The sequence below is a fragment of the Rattus norvegicus genome, chromosome 20 (genome assembly GCF_036323735.1).
Source record: "Rattus norvegicus strain BN/NHsdMcwi chromosome 20, GRCr8, whole genome shotgun sequence".
Classification (NCBI taxonomy): Eukaryota; Metazoa; Chordata; class Mammalia; order Rodentia; family Muridae; genus Rattus; species Rattus norvegicus.
In genome coordinates, this window is record NC_086038.1 from 39,819,929 (window position 1) to 39,838,691 (window position 18,763).

At 38.2% G+C, this 18,763-nt stretch overlaps 1 protein-coding gene across 1 annotated transcript in view; it reads left to right on the forward strand.

The window, feature by feature from the left end:
- Window positions 1-512: 512 nt before the first annotated feature.
- The window catches only part of Frk (fyn-related Src family tyrosine kinase), a 105,625-nt gene continuing 87,374 nt past the window's right edge, over window positions 513-18,763 (forward strand). Inside the window, exon 1 of the mRNA NM_024368.2 lies at window positions 513-1,297. Coding sequence (NP_077344.1) covers window positions 951-1,297 — 347 coding nt within the window. The 5' untranslated portion in view covers window positions 513-950. The remainder of the gene's footprint in view (window positions 1,298-18,763) is intronic.

The window sequence follows — 18,763 nt, forward strand, 5'->3', positions numbered from 1 at the left end:
TCTACTTTTTTTTTTTTTCAGAAACTACTGAGGCTATTAAAATCTATTCCTGGTGATAAAAAAAAAATGGTAGGGACTCAATGGCTCTTTCCCAATTGCCCCATGTCTGGCAGAACATACTTAAACTCCCAGTTTTCTCTTTTTAAAAAAAATTCTCTACCAGTATCAAAACAATCCTGCTCACATTTGTGGGGAAATAAATCTCTGCCTTGCATTCTGTGAAGGGAATAGAGCAAGACAGATAGCCATCTGGGCTAGCCTGTTTCTCTAGAGTATGGGTTTTGGCTGCTTTAAGAATCTGGCTTCTTGGTAAGGGGGCTGGTCTATCCTGGGTGTGGGAGGAGGGAGGGGTAAAGCTGACCTGGGAGTTCCTTTTAGATCAGACAAAAAGAAACCAGGAAGTTAGGAGGAATTATTACAGTCTGTACAGCTCAGGATGTTAAAGGCGATAACCTCCACGGCCTGGTTATTCATTAGCAAGAAGGAAAGCTCGGGGGAGAGCAGGACTGGCTCAGCTGCAGGTTTGAAGCTGGGTGAGAGCAGCTGCAGCAGGCCAGGCTGGGAGCTTTCGCCTGGAGTTAGTCTCTCCGTAACTTTTTCCTGGGACAGAGGGAGAGGTGGCTGTTCTTTGTTCTCAGATGTCCCTCTAAATAAAACCTTTTTTATTTTATTTATTGTTGGGTGCCCAGGCAGTCAGGAAGAAGCACTTTCCCACTGGACCTCCTTCTCAGTCCCCCTCTTGATTTTGCCCCAGGGCAGCAGCTACAAACAGAAAGCCAGCTGTGAGTGTCTTCTTGGCCAAGCCCAGATCTGCGGAGAGATCCGAAGCAGGACTTTATAGCTCTTCTCAGTATGGTGAGTTGTAGCTGATTTGGAAGCTGGTGGAGGAGGACAGTGGCTCTGTACAGTTTGTGGGGATCTCCCCTGCTACTACCACCAGCCGGAACACCATGGGCAGCGTCTGTATGAGGCTTTGGGCATACCTTCAGCCTTTTCTCCCCTGCTGGTCCCAAGAAGCAGACAAATCAGTGGTGATTGAGAATCCAGGGGCCTACTGTCCTCCAGAGGCCAATCGAAGCCAAGGTCAGTATTTTGTGGCTCTGTTTGATTACGAAGCTCGTACTGCAGAGGACCTGAGCTTCCATGCCGGCGACAAGCTCCAAGTCTTGGACACTTCTCATGAGGGCTGGTGGTTGGCCAGACATTTGGAAAAGAAGGGACCCGGCTTAGGTCAGCAGCTGCAGGGCTACATTCCTTCCAATTACGTGGCAGAGGACCGGAGTCTCCAGGCAGAACCGTGAGTAGCACAGGCCATACTTGATTCTCTTGGGGTTTAGATACTTAAAACTCTGTCCGACTCTCCCTCCTTCCTATCCACGGCCTCTCATTCCAGATAGGTCCAGTGTATGGAAACACATTTCAGATGCCGTTAATTGAAACATGTCTTTCCCGAAAAATGAGAGAGGACATGCAGGTGACTACTACTAAAATGACTTTGATTATAGTGGGCACACTTACAATCCATTTAATACTGGCCCTCTGCCTCACTTTCATTAGAACGACATTTTCATTTATGGGTAACTATGGTCTCTCCTAACCCTACTTTCAAATCTACAATCTGAGGCTTTTTGTTTAGTTAGTGTTAACTTTCCAAGCATGCCAAACTAATACTACAAATCCTGCAGCTAATGACAACCATTTCCATCCTGGTAGGGTCACAAGTGAGCTAACTCACATAGAAACAACTATACAATGGTGGTTTCTTTCTGGTGAAACTATGACAGAGAAAACTTTCATAGGATTCCTCGATCCTGAGGTGTACTATTCCAGCTACGATAGGTTTTGGATTTTAGGATTGAAAGCTGGCCAGGTGTAGACAGCAAATTTTAAGAAGAAAAGTAATGGTGGATATTTCTTTCAACAGTAGATTTAGATTTCATTCTGAAAAAGTGATTTTAGAATAGCCGGGGGTGGGGGGGTGGGCGATGATGAGCACATTTATTATTAGTGCTTTTTTCCAGTTATCTGTCTCCAACTGTGGTGGTTAAACAATTATCTAACCTTGTTAGAAATGGACTCCAAACGGTTGTTGAATACATGTTATGAATTGAATTGGAAACATGCCCTGCAAGCTCGGGTTCTGAATCTTTTTCTCCAGTTGGTGGCGCTTCGTTTGAAGTCTATAGAAACTCGAGGGAGTTGCACCTAGGTGGTAGACAGGCCTCTGAAGAGTGTTCCCAGCCTTTATTCCATCTCGTGCCTGTGTTTACCGCTACACCATAACATGAACAGTCTGTCACGTGCTCTTTCCACCCTGAACTTAATCACTGTGCTTGCTGTCCCATGACAGATTAAACCCTTCAGTAACTATAAGCCAAAATAAATATTTGAGAGAGAGAGGGGGAGAGAGAAAGAGAGAGAGACAGGGAGAGAGAGAGAGACAGAGTTTGAGAATTATTACGGTTTATAATGGCACAAGAGAGTTCATTTAGTATTCCAATAATTTCTACTGTTGGTAATGGCATAAAAGAAGAAAAATTTATAAATTGATTTAAGCTGCATCAATTCATCCATCCACCCATTCAAAGATATTGGTGGGTTTGTTAGAGCTGTGTGAGTAGGAAGTAGATAAAATGTAACCTTGACAATGGATATGCAGGATCTGGTGGATTAGAAAGCAGGTAAAGATTCATTGTTGGTGATGAGTTCCAATGAAATCTACTACAGGGACTATCTTTAGGAAATTGGCTTATAGTAAAGAAGGACTCCTTGCAGGGGTAATCCCTGTGGTCCCCCCATGTTCTCATCTAGAGATTTTTATTTCTGATTACTTTCTTTTATTATTATTTTAGTCTGATATTTTCTTACTTTTTAGAGAATTGAATTCTGTGTAATTTGATCATATACACTCTGCCTCCTCCATAGCTTTTGTTTCATTGTGAGCTGGACATCTCTTACTGTTCCAAGAAACAGAATGGCAACAGCAGCTATGGGTCATGGCTGCTCGGCTCCAAACTTAATATTTTTAAAGAAAGGATAGTTTGGTGATTTTTCGAGATTTTTTTCCAATACCATGAACGTTTAAAATTAAGAAGGCTATAATTTATGCCTAACCAGACAATAATTGACTTAGACTTTTGGCGGGAAGAATTGATGTTATCAAATGAGAAGATTCCCTCTTCTCATGGTTTCCTGTAATCTCAGTAACCCAGGAGTCTGAGGCAGGAAGATCGCTACATATTAGAGTCCAGACTGAGCTATAGAGTGAACACAAGGACAGCCTCAGATACACAGTAAAACCTTGCTTCAAAGAAAAGAAAACAATGAGTGAATCAGCGAATGAATGAATGAATGAATGGCTTGAATGAACTCTTCATTTCTATGGTAGTTTAGATCTTCTTAATTTCACATGAAGGCAGGTAGGGCCTGAGGCACATCTAAACAGAAAAGGAAGTGTCTTTCACTCATCCACTGAGTGCTTAATTATATGTATTTCCTAAAACTTTGTTTCCGTGTCAAGGATTCTGCATAGTTTACATTTAGTATAACATTCTCAGGACAAACAATTTAATGTTGATATTTAGTGCCTTGAATTCATGATCTACTGGTGTTTAATCATCGTTCACCCATTGTAGCATAGGAACTCCAATTCCTCTGTAAGATCTCTAGCTTGCTTTTTCTCATTTTGTAAGGATGTGTGAATGAAAATTCTTACTTTTAAAAAAATGTGCTGTACTCATTCTTATTGGACTATAAATGCTGCAATGGAGGGGACTGAAAGAAAGTGAGCTATCCCAAGGTGAACATACCCTGGTTAAAAGGTCAGGCATAGTGTCTGGACTAATTTAGACTTCTGTCTAGGAACACAAAATAAAGTAGTTAAAGTATTGTGGTTATTTTTTCAATTCACAGGGCCTGTTTATAGCTAGTAACACTCTTTTCACTTTTGTTAGACCTTTACTCTTGGAGGTGATTTTCAACTGTATTTCCATCCCTGATAACTCAGGTTTCCATAGTAGGTTTTCCTGTGCACTCTCCAATATAAACAGGATGTCCAAAGAGGCTTTCACTCTGACTTTGCCAGGACAGGATACCAGTTTCCTTCTAGATACACGTGAAAGTTTCACCCAGGTACCTGATTTCTTGCGACCACTTGGCTGAAAGCTACAGGTTGCAAAATGTACCTCCACTCCACTAAGAGAAGTGATTTTTAACTCACAGTTTTCAAAGTGAGGATGTTTAAGAGCCTCATACAGTACTTGTTATCAAAGGAATTATGTAAAACATTTTAATATCTTCACTGAGGTTTCTAGCCCATATTTCGGTTTTCCTTTACAACCCTGTTCAAATTAAGGTGGTTAATTGAGTTCAATAAATTAAACCGAAGAGTGATTGCTGTCTGTATTTACTTGGTAGATGTAAGGAGGCAATGGAAAGCCAATGAGAGAAGATTCATCTAATCTTTAATTGTTTAGTTCCAAATGCAGTAGTATTTCCTTGTTTATGTCTTGATCTTGACTTTCCTTAGTAGGAAAACAATTTAAGCACTTTTGCAGTTATTGCCGACTGGGGCAAATCAATTGAAGGTTTTAGTTTGTTGAACATCCACCCCCAACTTTTTAGATACCTGGAAGTAGAGATGTTATAAGAACTAGACTATTGTTAAAATGAACCACTGTACTAAGCGGTTGTTACTACACTTGAACATGCTTTACGTTTCTTGAGTATCTTACAGTGATCAATAGCTCCGTTCTTAAAGAATTCTGGTTCTGTGAAGAATGCTTTGATTTATATTATCTTTAATTCAAAATTATACCTATATCCTCTTATAGATGAGTGCTTTTTGTTGCAGTACAAATTAAAAATAGGCAAGACCAGTTCCCATGCGTCACCACTCCACGCTGACCCCTGGTACTCTCAGACCTGGGCAGTCGCTCCCTGGCACCGTGGGGCCGTATAGAACTAACATTAATTTATCTCAGTGGCAGCTGGTTCCAGTGTGGCACCACGCCATGTTAGCCTAGCTATCTTCTAGCTCCACTGGTCTCTCCACTCCCGTTGCTAGTCAATTTGGACATCCCTGACCGGCCAGGAACTCTGGTCCCAACTACCTAGTAACATCAAGACTCAACAAACTGTAACCCAACAATCAGACATATGTGTTAAAATCTCAATCTATGATACATCCACAGAATAAATGCATTGCCAATTAATAAAGATAGAAACTACCCACCTAGAAAAGATAAAATTAACCTAGACTACCTGGATTGGAATCATCTTCCTATGTTGAAGATTTCCCTGGCTCCTCCTCCTCTCTCCTTTTTAGACTTTTCCCCACCTACCATTCCTTCTCATCCAATGATAGGCTTCACCTTATCCTGGTCCCGCCTTGCTGCATAATGACATCATCCTACAGCTTTTCTTCAACATTTTCGATCTAAAATCTGTCAAAAACTATGCTTGATGTCTTGTCACTCAGTGATCCTTTAGAAAATATTATTTGGTGTTTTTAAAGATAGCTCACATGCTGGTTACTATGTGTTAAAGGCTTGGGCACCAGTTGCTGACTAGTGGCAGGTCCTTCAAGACTGTAGGACCTCAGTCTCTTCCTTCTCTCTTTGCTTTCACATTATGAGTGGTATTTTCTGCTGTACCCCCCCCCCACTTTCAACTTGTGCTGTTTTGCTCTCTCTGAGGTTCATAGCACTGGGGTCAACTTAGTCTTGGTCTGCAGCCTACACATTTATAAACTGAGAAAACGTTTCCTTTTTTCGTGTGTGCATGTGTACATGTGCTGTGTGCATTGTGTATGTACAGGCATGCATATGCACGTATATACTGCATGTGGAGGCCAGAGGACAACTTGCGTGTTCCTCAGTTACTGTTCACTTTGTTATAAAGACAGATCTTTCACTGGTCTGTAAATCATCAAATAGGCTAAAATAGCTATCCACTAAGCACAAGGGAGCTGCCTCTTCTGCCTCACGAGGGCTTGAGTTATCAGTGAATGCTACTGTTTTCACATAGGTTCTGGGGATGAACTTCAGATCTTCATGTTTACAAAGCCCTGGGTCCTATCAGCACTGTCCAAAACAAAGTCAACAGAAAAACAGGAAAAAAAATTTCCTAGAGGAACTTCTGAGTGTTATTTTTTTAAAAATCAAATTTCTCATCTTTTTGTCTTATACTTTTGCGTGTGTTCTTACTTAAGAATCAACTGCTCTGTTCTGTGACCACCCATTCTGCCAGGAGAGCCACTCACAAAATCAGGAGTTTTGGTGTATGCTTTGCTAGGTACATAACTTGACTTTATGCTCATAAGTGTCTAAAAAGTGTATGAGGTTTCGTTCTGCCCCCTAAGCTTGACCATGTCTTACCTCCATGCTTGAAAGGGCTAGAGGAGACTCCAGTACAGGAAAGTCTCTGTCTTTTGTGATCACCTGGATAAAGAACAAAACATTGTATGAGAAGTCTTGCCTTCTCCTCTGTTTCCATCCTTCTTAAAGCAATATTTCTTCCTCCCTACTCCCACCTTTCTTTGGCTGCCTTCACAGTATTTTAGAATGTACCTTGGGAAATATAGCAATAATCTGTAATTGTAGCTTGTAAAATATTTATTAATATATTTTAATATATATGAGTGCTTTGCCTGCAATTGTGTGCAAGTGCACTGTGTGCATGCCTGGTGCCTTTGCTAGTCAGAAGAGGGTACTGGATCCTTTGGCACTGTCCTTGCAGATGGTTGTAAGCTGCCATGTGGGTGCTAGGAATAGATCCCTGGTCCTCTGAAAGAGCAGCCAAGTGCTCCTAAATTTAGAGTCATCTCTTTTTCTCTAACCCCAATACTTGTAATTTGTGATTATTGCTATTTGATACTCATAGGATAAAAATGCTAGAATGTTTCAAAGTATGAAAATAATGGAATTTACCCTGGTTCTTTCAGGATGTATGTTGTTACTTGTGATCTTTTTATAGTGTTGAATGAGAGTTCTTTTAAAATTTTATATAAAGGTAAAGCCATTGCTTTAGTATCCCAAAAAAGTAAAGTGGATATTTTCTGAAATAGTCACATGTTGTTATTTTAAAACAGAGCAGGTCTTCACTGTTTGCTGGGTCATATATTGCTGAATTTAGTAATGATAAATAGAGGATACACACAGTGGGACTGGGAGGAAAGATTGTGGGAGGGAGTGACTGGGAGAGAGGTAAAGTGAATAAGTGATAAATTAAATAAATTAATTAATAGGAAAAGGAAATACACACAGTGACATCAGCATTTTCAACCCCAGTATCAGTTAATTTCTTTCTCAGACCTATCAGAATTATACCAGACTTCTCAACAGAGACCATGAAAGCTAGAAGATCCTGGAGGAAAAGCTCTGGTCCTGAGAAGACTTGTTTCCCCAGTGTAGGTAGGGTAATGCCAGGACATTGAGGTTGGAGTAAGTTGGTGGGAGTGGAAACATCTTCACAGAAGTATGGGGAAGGGGCAGGAAGTATGGGGAAGGGGGGAAAGGGAGTAAAATTTGAAATGTAAATACATAAAATGTCCAAGAAAAATAAAGTTAAAAAACAATAAAGGAGAATAGTACTACTACTCAGCTATACCACTTCTGGGAGTACACCCAAAAGATGCTCCAACATATAACAAGGACACATGCTCCACTATGTTCATAGCAGCCTTATTTATAATAGCTAGAAGCTGGAAAGAACCTAGATGCCCTCAACAGAGTAATAGACAAAGAAGATGTGGTATATTTACACACAGCTATTAAAAACAATGACTTCATGAAATTCGCAGAAAAATGGATGGAACTAGAAAATATAAAAAAAGGAAAAGAAAAAAGAAAGCCTACAAAGATACAGTGATGTAATATGGAATGGTATCTATTAAACTACATTGAAATCACAATTAAAAATTGAACTAATAGGGTTTTAAATAACTAAAAGAGGAGACTTGAGGCTTCTCATTATACCTTTGAGAAGCACTATAGTACTATGGTTTAGAATCTTTAAGATGAACGGGGTGTTATCTTTTCTCCAAGAAGGATTCCTGATAATATTTTGGAAATCTCACTTAGAGTATTTCATTCATGACTATTTCCTATTTAGCAAAAGCATTGACCTTTTTTTCTTTTTGAATTTTCAATGAATTACAAACAATAGAAAATTTTATGTGAATGAGATAAATTATAAACTATGAATCCTAAAGTCGAGTCTTAAAGAACAGAACCTAAATTTCAACTTGGTCGAATTTATTTTTTGGTAACAATAGTTTAATGGGCTCCAGGTAGCTTGTTTTTGTCCAGATGAGTTCATTTGAGAGCTCTTTGGTTTCTTTCTTGTCATGTCTTGGGATTTTTATGATTCCTCTTTCTTTCTCTCTTCCTTCCTTCCTTCCTTCCTTCCTTCCTTCCTTCCTTCCTTCCTTTCTTTCTTTCTCTCTCTCTTTTTCTTTCTTTCTTTCTTTCTTTCTTTCTTTCTACCTTCCTTCCTTTCATTCTTTCTTTTGTTCCTTCTTTCTTTTAACAAATAAAAGGTAAACATGTCCCTCATACACAATCTTGTACACAGTAAGAGAAGAGCTAAGTATTCCCTCATGCTTTTTGATTTGCCCTGTGATGACTACCAACAAAGGAAAAAACAATCAGGAATTGTCTCATCTGACTGAAAAGAAATCCCTTTACATTATCCAACTTCCAATATTGCAGTGATAATTTCTATTATAAATCTTAGATCAATACTTCAGGTCTGAGTGAGACTAAAGGACTGATAGAATATAATTTTAGTGGAAGTATTATACTGATTGTTCCTTTTGCCCAAACTGTTATATGTTTCAGGACAGGGGTCTGGATTTCAGGGTGGCTGATTTCACATACCTATGTCACCTAGAGCAAGTCATTGATAGCTTTCATACTGGTTCCGATCTCATTTTCTCATATAGAACATGGGAATAGTAAGGATACCTTTTTTTCTCAGGATTCATTCTATGACATGTTTCTGTTCAAAAAGTGCCTTTTAAAAATATTTTAAAGAGGTTTTACATATTAAAAACCTCTCCATTGTAAGGATTTGATATATGTTACACTTGGAAGCTTCTTTTCTACTTCTATCTGAATGGTTCTCTCTTGTAAATTGCTATTTTAGTATAGGCTCATAATATACATTGTATATAGCAAGAGTCCTACATTGGGACCCTCTCAGCCTTAGTGCAAAGCCATGCCTCACCTGGAAGTTTGATCTACAGACAGACAATTCCATTCTGTCCTCCCATTACTCTCTTTCCCCTTCATAACCTGATGAGTTGGAACTTACTGTAGTATGTTTTCCCCTTCAGTCCTACCCTACCTTCTAAAGTACATTAAGAGTTTCTGTTAGGTTCTAACATCCTCTGTCATTATGGAAACTTTGGTTTTTGTGTAACTGTAAAGTAAACATACGTGCTAAGAAGTAGAGCCATTGTCTTGCCTTTGTCTTGAGTTTAACATAAGTGCAATAAGACTGGTTGGGTAAATTAACAACTCAGTGAATGATTACTGCAAATTTCAGGTCTTCTTAAAGAGCAGATAAAAGGGTATCCTGTCTGAGTTCCCTTTTTAAACTTATTGGAAGAGCTATATTAAGGGCATTGATCCTGTCATCATTCTTTCGAGTGGTTCATACTTTCATTTTTTTTGTTACATTTACACTCATAATAGCATAATCTCCAAACTCCAAAACAATAAATTGTGGAAATCTACCCCAAGACTGACTATCTTTTATAACATAGAATGAATATAAAGTTAGGAAGAAATGATGAACTCTCAAGGAGATTATACCCAGAAATCATCTACATTCATTCTCAACTATAGCCTGCTTATATTCAAAGTAAAGAAACTACTGGGGCAGAGCTTTAAAATGGGAAGCAAACCAAAACCCAATTTACAAAATTAATGTTGTGAGCCAGACTTGTAATTTCAGTTTTTATGGTCAACATATATAATTTCAAATTAGTATGTTTATGAAATATATTTCAGCTTACACATGCTGAAAGTTGACTAGGGTGGATATTAATAGAGTTTCACAGTTATATTATAAACATTACCAAACAAAATAATTCTATCTTCTTTTTGCTAACTTTCTTGCTAATTAACTGCTACTTTCTCTACAGCTTTATCCTTGATTTCCATTTTTAATGGGGTCCTTAGCACTTCTTAGCACTGAAAGCATTGAGCTGCATTCTCCAGGGAAGGTAGTTATGCAGATTAATAGCAGCTTTAACAGTGTTTCAGGGCTCCTTGTAGCTATTTTCCCAAAGCCTGCAACTTTAGTATTAGTTTATGTGTCTGTTTCTTTGAAGATTAATGGACCATCAGAGTTTAGCTAAAATGCAGATATGCAGATATACATCATGTGATCTCTATTACCGACCTTATTGCTTATTTAGCCAAAATTCAGACACTACCCCTTGTATCAGATCTTTCTGTTATCTCATGCTTTTCCTAAATAGTTTCTTTGATTAAATGTTTTCTACTTAAAATTTGTGTTAATTTGCAAGTCAAAGTCTTTAATATTTTTGTGTATTTTTATAATTCATACGATGGTTTGTATTGCCTTCAAGTTTTGAAAAAATTTAATAGGAGACTTTTTCATGATTTCTCTGCCTTTTTGAGGATAAAATCCAAAGTATAATTCAAGGAATGCAATTACTAGCACCTTCTGAACTTCATGTACATAGTAATTTGAAAGGAATTTCGAATCATATTCAAAAAAATATTTCCACTAAACCAAATGTTGCACAGGTCATTGGCAGCTGATTTAAATGGTTCAGAGGAATCTTGTATGGTGCTTCTTAAGGAGCAGTATTACTGATTAGTGTCAGGTCATTACAATGCTAATCTGATTTCACATTTCTGAATATTAATTATATCATATTGAGATGCTATGCCACGAGACCGATTTTTTATTTTTTTTTCCAAAGCTGTTGCTCGGGACTCATTTCTAGAGGAGTTCTTGGTGCTTCTCTGTGGTATCATTTGAATACTTTCCTCTTAGTCTCTGCACAATTTCCAATCATTGAAGGGAATGAATTCTAAGTTCTAATTTCAGTAAACATTTTGCTTTTGTGCTCACTGTATTAAAAGTTCCTATATGGGTGCTAAGAATTATTAAGACAGTGCTTCTTTTTAGGAGAATTTTCTAGTCTTAAGAAGTCAGAAGAATAAGTAGAGAATCTCAATGCCTTTGAGCAAAAGCCCTTCAGTAGTGCATCTGTAGTGGTATGTGGAGAAAAACATACCAAAGAGAAGAATGGATCCTTTCAGAAGGAGAGCATTAGAAAAGACTCCTGTGGGCTGGAGAGATGGCTCAGCCGTTAAAGGCTAGGCTCACAACCAAAAATATAAGAAAAGACTCCTGTATTTAAGAGTGCAGTTCTGGTGAGGGTGTAAGGAAGAGGGGGTTTGCTCTAAAGGAGATCTATCAGGAAATTGAGATGCACATGCAGATATTTGAGCATCAGTTAATGTTGTTGAGGCAAACTCTTTGGAGACTGAAAATGAAATTGGTAATGAAACAGTAGTCGCCCAAGTGAGCCAGGATACATGGGATTTGGTTGTTTGTGTCATTCGACAATGCCTATGATTTTGTGAATGTTCAAATATGGTTGTGTAGTGATTTGATTCCCTTTTTGTCTTGCTCCATCATGATCACAACATGATCTTGTCTGGCATTGATGGCCTATGGCATTGTTTATGTTTAATAGAGAATACCAAGACCTAACATTAAGTGTTCAGCTAACTTCGGAATGTAGGGGTTTCTTTTCAATGTCCCGGAACAGACAGGTGCTGATTAATGCCATAAGGAGAGCACAGACTGTCATATTGGGCACATTTGAAAAAAAATTGTGTAATGTATGAATGATGAATGAATGAAGATGAATAGGTACAGGTGGAAGAGTTCAGTCTTGATTGGAGGGTAATGAGACCTTTCAAAGCTCTATTCACATGATCTTCATTCTAGAAACAGTTCTTTATTGAAAGGATTTGCAAATCTGTTTTCCCTGTAATTTTGCCTTTAGTATTAGTAGAACAAGAAGTTATAGTAAGTGTTGTTTGAGAAGGGTTACCACTGTATTTAACCAAAACCACTCAAGTTAGTTTATATTAGCCTTTATCTTAGAACATTCACATGACGTGGGCCTTTTTCTTAGAGACATTTATAAATTTGGAAAATAAAGCTAAATTAACTGTGAAACAGGGATGTCGTTAGGACTTAATTTTGATTTCTAGGACTAATTAAAACAGAGTAGAATTTTGAGCAATCCTATGGCTCAATGTAGAACTTGAAGACAAAGGAAATAATGTGTTTGCGTGTGTGTGTGTGTGTGTGTGTGTGTGTGTGTGTGTGTGTGTTTGTGCATCTTCGAAATACTAAGTATACAAAAACCAATTTAATTCTTACATGATATCTCTGTCTGTAAAGTTTTCCTATCACTGTTTTCAGGGCTGGAAAATTGAAACTAAAATTAAATGTATTCTAGAGTTGTCTTATCTGGTGAGTAGTGAGGGCAAAACTAAATTAGATGAAGGAGAGAGGTCTTGGGGGACTGGGATAAAACTGATTTTAAAACAGGTTTACCCCTTTTCTACCTCCATTTGCCATGCCAATTTTGAAGTCACAGTAAGATATCTCCACGGAAATATCTAGAAGCACTCTGGAAACAGAAACATCCAGACAGAGGGGCAAGTTAGTTCTGTAAAGATGGATCTTGAAGTCATTCATATGGAAAAGTTATAATAACACAGAAACGTAAGAACTGTGGAGTGCTGTGGATTTAAAAGAATTATAAGAGCCATAGTGTAGAAACCCAAGAAACAAAAGGAGGCACAGACCAAATTTTTAGAAATATTTGTAGTCAGGTGAGCAAAAGTGATATGTAAATTTTGGTAAAATACCTTTTGGGTTGTGTATTATATAATCATTCTCTTAGGCAACCTCCTCCTCACTAACAACTAAATCAGTATGAGTTGACTTGTTTTGCTTAGCAAATGTGGCAGGAGTAGAGACTTAAACATTTTTAAGTTGGTATTTGCCTTCTGCTCTTAGAGTTCTTCAGCTACCATGAACAAAACACAAGCCAATCTCTGGGAAAATGAAAGAAAAGTGACGAGCTCCTTCTGGTCAACCTTTCTTGCCAGCTGACTGTAGAGCCACGATTAAAGCCAGTTAAGAACAGTGGAGCCCATCCTAAGTAAATAACTTGGAGATTGCGAGCTAATTAAATAGTTGTTATCAATTAAATATAACTCATGCAGGAACAAGAGCCACCCAAGGAAGCAATGGACTAATAGTAGATGAAAACTGAAGTCATCTTTCTCAAAATTGTTAAAAGAATGACAAACAAAAGTTTTTGGGTCAGATGCTAAAGAAAAGTCAAGTGAACAAGAGAGAAAGAGGTAGTTGCCACTAATTGGCGATAGTATGCAATAAAGATAGAGGTCTACAGAGAAGCACTGCCATTTCTGTCTGTGACTCTGTACTGGGTTGCTTAGGCCTGTTGACTCGTAGTAACAATATTGTATGAGACTTAGGTCAATCCAGAGAGTCAGCTTTAGGGAATGCATAAGCTGCCTCTACCTCTAACCAGACTTATAGGACTGTTTGATTAGGATTTATAGCCTGTGTCTTGTCTCTAGGGTATCAGTTGGGAGCTATTCAGTATGGTCTAGTGGATTCCATATTTGGCAGTTGAGATAGAATAAGAACAGACTGAGGATGTATTTTTTTTTTACCTTAATCAGATTGACTGTCCCCAAACTGCATTTGAAAATGTGGTAGTTTTCTGATTGTAAAAGCCCCCTTTTAGAGCCATATGGTGGGAAGAGTACACTTGGTGCTAGATCCTGAAAAGAAGCAAATAAACAGATATTGCTTTGAAATAAATTTGATCAGTGCTAGATTAAAATGATGACAAGGTTTGGTGCTTATTTGAAAATACCAAGACACGTTAATAAGTTTTAAAATGATTCAATGTGTAGCAATATACTCTGTCTAGACATTGGAAAGTTCCTTTTCTATGGTATATTAGTTAACACCATGAAATAAAAAGAATGCCTCAGAGCTAATTATGCCTGCAACCTACTATGAGCCTCTGTGATTTTTGGAAATCCCTGAGGATTATGTTAGGTCTGTCCTGGTTTTTGCTCTGGCATGCCATTCCTGCCTCAACAGTTCTGATACAGTAGATTCCATGATGTTTCAGATAAAAACAAAATAAAAAATGACTCAGTTGTATCTATGCCTGTGTTATACAATGACAAAACAGGCCCAACTGGTTTTGAGGTTGAATCACTGTGCTCTGGACTCTGTCTTAGCAAAGGGCTGCCTTAGGGAAGTAATAGTTTACTAAAATGAGGGGTACAGTATTGACTTAGGTTTTGGTAAGAAAATAGAAAGCAAAAGATGTACATGACAGTGGAGGCTAAAGAATCACGGTAAGTGATGTTTCACATTTAAAAGGAAATTTGGGGCTTAAAGAAACTCCTGATTCCTTCGAAAGCATAAACATCCATTTCTAAAGTTACATAGTATTATACAATATTCTAGTTTATCAATAACTCAATTTTTATCTTTTCAGATAAATGTGATAAATATAAAAGAGCGTGCCTAGCTTTTAGGGAAGTTTTGAACTAATGATCTATAAATATCATTATACCAGCTTGTCCAACATGAAAGCCACTACTAACAGTGGTCCCTTAAGGTTTTCCTTTTCCCAGACTTAGAGCAAAACCTGCTTTCTGTAGAAAATGTTGATAGTAACTCGGTTTTTGAAAGGAAGTGACCAGGTCAATCCAAATGCCCACCGATGAAAGAAGGATCAACTTTGGTTTATTTGTTCAATGAAACATGACACGTTGGTAAAAATAATGACTCAGATGACTTGCAGCGCCAAAGATGAGGTGTGAAAGCATAACACTGAGCTCAACAAGTTTTAGAAGATGGGTAAGTGGTAAAAGGGCTTGAAGCACAGGCCTATAAGTGAGTGTGATGGTCTGCCTGTCACTCTAGTGTGAAGAAGGCAGAGATCAGGATCCCGCAGAGCAAATAGTCTCTGTGTTTGACTGAGAGACCCTGCTTCAGGTAATGGCATGGAGAGTAGGTGAGGAAGACTCTTAGTGTTAGCACCAGACTGTATATACACGCTCACACATGTGCAAATGCACCCACATGTGTGTACACGAGCATATGAATTTTTAAATGTCATCAAATACATTAAATTAAATATATTGCTTGAGTATGCATATTTTGGAAAGTTACAAATCAAAATAAAGGTATAGTGAGTAGATTCTTGTTTGATTTAATTATTTGAGTACTGTAGATTGGGAAAATAATGAGATATTGGCAATGGGTATAGGACTCAGTGGTACAGGACACTTGGTTTGTGATCTTGTGATCATGAGTTCAATCCATAACACTAGGGAAAAAAGACAACAGCAACAACAAAAACTAGAAGTAACTTAGGTATAAGATCAAAGGGTGGCGAGTCTGATGACCCATAAATTAAACATAAACATTATAACTATACAGGCCACACATGACTCCACCTCCTCTACAATACTGATTTTACCAAATTCTTCTTTACTATTATATTCCTAACATGAGTAGGAAAGATCTACAATAAGATGACTTCGTAGAGTCCAACGTCATCATTACACACTGAACTTTTAAGATTTCTCTCTACATTCTGATGCTAAGGGTCCTTGTCCTGTAGCCCATAACTGCTCTAAGATTCTGAAGTACCAGTTACATACTTTGAGATAGTTCATGAGCCTATGATACACACACACGCACGCACGTGCGTGTGTGTGTGTGTGTGTGTGTGTGTGTGTGTGTGTGTGTGTCTGTTTATTTCCCTTTAAAACTTGATTTGGTTCATTATAACAGGTACTAAAACCATGCTCCATGATCTTCTATGTTACCAAGAAGCACAGAGTACAACTGCATGCCTACCCAGAATAACTGAATTTGGCCTTAATATGGCTTATTTTTGTTCCCACTTGTTTTATTTTTATTTTATTTATTTATTTATTTTGGTTCTTTTTTTCGGAGCTGGGGACCGAACCCAGGGCCTTGCGCTTCGTAGGCAAATGCTCTACCACTGAGCTAAATCTCCAACCCCCCACTTGTTTTATTTTAAATATATGGTTACAATTTCTCATCAATATAAAATTTGTATTGAGGTTGGCTTTTTGTTTTGTTTCGTTTTTGGTAGGGATCTGTATTGCAATCTATTTTAATGCACAAAGAACAATTATTAAACATAATATATATTTTAAAGCAAAAACATAAGCCAAAAAAATTTTATATGCTAAGCTCTATGCTCATTAAAGTATACAGTTAAAGAATTGGCTTTCTCATTTATTTGATAGACTACTGCTGAACCAATCAGGGTAGATTGTTACACTGTGGGCTGGAAGTCCAGTCTTTTCTCCCTATCACCCTGCTTTCCCGAATGTTGAGTTGCTTGGTCCTGCATCCTCTGCCTCTTTCTTTTTTTTTTTTCATTACTTTTTCAATGTCGGTTGGAAACACCATTGTCTGCTAGAGAATTTGACATAACCTTTTCACCATCCTCTTGACTTGTGAGTTTGTACACACATGTAGTCCTTTGGCTCACCTCTTACCTACAGAATCATGTAGGGAGTGCCCTTAGTAGAGAGGTTAACTCACTGAAAGCCAGGTCCATTACAAGAGAAACAAGGCATGGAGAAAAGAGGAGGCCAAGAAAAGAAAGGGGCACAGTGGATACAAACTTGGATGGCAAGAAGGGCTGATGAAAGGAGATGTAAAAGTAACCTAAAGACTCTGCTCAACAGCAGAGTAAGCAAATTAAAAGGAGATGAGTTAACAATTAAGCTAATCAAATAAAGCTGGAGTGTATGAGGAAGTAGCATGATTACAAGAAGGATTGATAAGCAGATAAAAGCATGAACTGGTTTGTGGTTGAAAAGACTTGCCCTGGAGTCCGTGCCAAGTATGGAACTATGTCTGATACACATGACTATCTGAGGAGGATGTGGGCACTCATGGAGGCCCCAGGCTTTGATGACTATGTACTTTAACTGTATTAATAATACCCCTGGAGCTCTTGTGTTCATCTTACATAAGCACATATACCAAGGAGATGAGCAAACTTTAGCCTGTCCTTGGTTACTACATCCAAAGTGAAGTATATATAATACTGGTAACTGTCACTGACAACTCTCAATTCTTTCCTTATTCTGCTTCCTTCATGCCATTTGATTAGTCTGTTTGCCTGGATATTGTAGATTCTTCCCAAAGTGAAAAGAAATTCTACAACATGTGCAACCCCATTGTGGAGACACTGATTAAGAACTGACTTGACTTGCTTGAAAGGACATTGGGCTATACAGTAGGCATACTGGTTAAAGCAAATAGTATTGATACGGAAACTCTTTTCTATTGGTTAATGGAAGATTGACCATAGAGCCAAGCTATTAAAAAACTAAATAGGAATAGTGAGAATTAAAGTAAGATAATAACTTTACTTTGGTACCCAAAGGAGCTAAGAAATCAGAAGGAAAAACCCACCAATATAGTAAAATGAGCCTGATCATCTCCTCTGTGGTAGACATGGAATACATGCCATTCAATGATTGAATGCTCCAAGAAATGCTATGTAAATAGTTAGAAAAGCATGCTTATAAGTAAGATTGCAAATTGCTTTTTCAGAAGTTAAACATGGGTTGAAGATGGTTTACACAAATTTCTGCATGATTCACACATGCCACATGTCTCCTCATCTGTGTGCAATCAGTAGATGTATATTCATCCTCTCTCATTGTCTCTCATTCTTTCTTCATGGGCAAAATATAGTCTTCTTCCTCAAAGAAACATTTTCAGTTGATTTGGCTTTAAAAGTAACCTCACAGTAGCTGATCTTCCTCAGATACAACGGGACAGTATCTCCTAGGAAATACTGTTTGCTCAACAGTCCTGTGACAATAAAATCCTCCTCAAGGGTTGGGGATTTAGCTCAGTGGTAGAGCGCTTGCCTAGGAAGCACAAGGCCCTGGGTTCTGTCCCCAGCTCCGAAAAAAAAAAAAAAAAGAACCAAAAGAAAAAAATCCTCCTCAAAGCATGGTGTTTTCCACCTTTCTAACTACATTGTTGAACTCTTGATGGTCTCTGAGCAGACTTTCTGGTTGAGTTTTGAACAGTGGGCATTAGGAAAAGAATGATGTCAACTCATCTCTCCAGCCTATGCTTTAAATTAGGCGCTTGACATATTTTAGCAAATCGTGGTGGCCATGATTTTGTGCCACCAGAAGGCAAGGGTAGTATAAATGATGAATAGTTTAATTTGATCCAGTGGACAGCCAGTGTGTTGGCTGAAAGCAGCGGGAGTGGCCTGCTCCCTGCCTTGGGGATTCTAACAACCTCCTTTAGCTTGTGGATTTCAGCTTGTGCTGAGAGAGAAGGACCAAGTAGCCCTCTGCTAATGATTTGTCCTGAAATATTTTGCCTAGCAAAGGGTACAAACTGATCTAATTTTCAGAAACAAAGCTCATGCTCAAACTGACTCCCAAAATAGCAACCTGGTCTCACTCTGGGGTTTATTTTCTATCGAGATGCCTTCCCTGGGATTGGAAAGCAAAATTAGATTACATTTAATGGAATTTACAGGCAATTGTTAAAGAAGGGGATATAGAAGGAAAGTAGGTGGTGTGAGGACACAAATCCTTGTTCCTCCAGTGTAGTG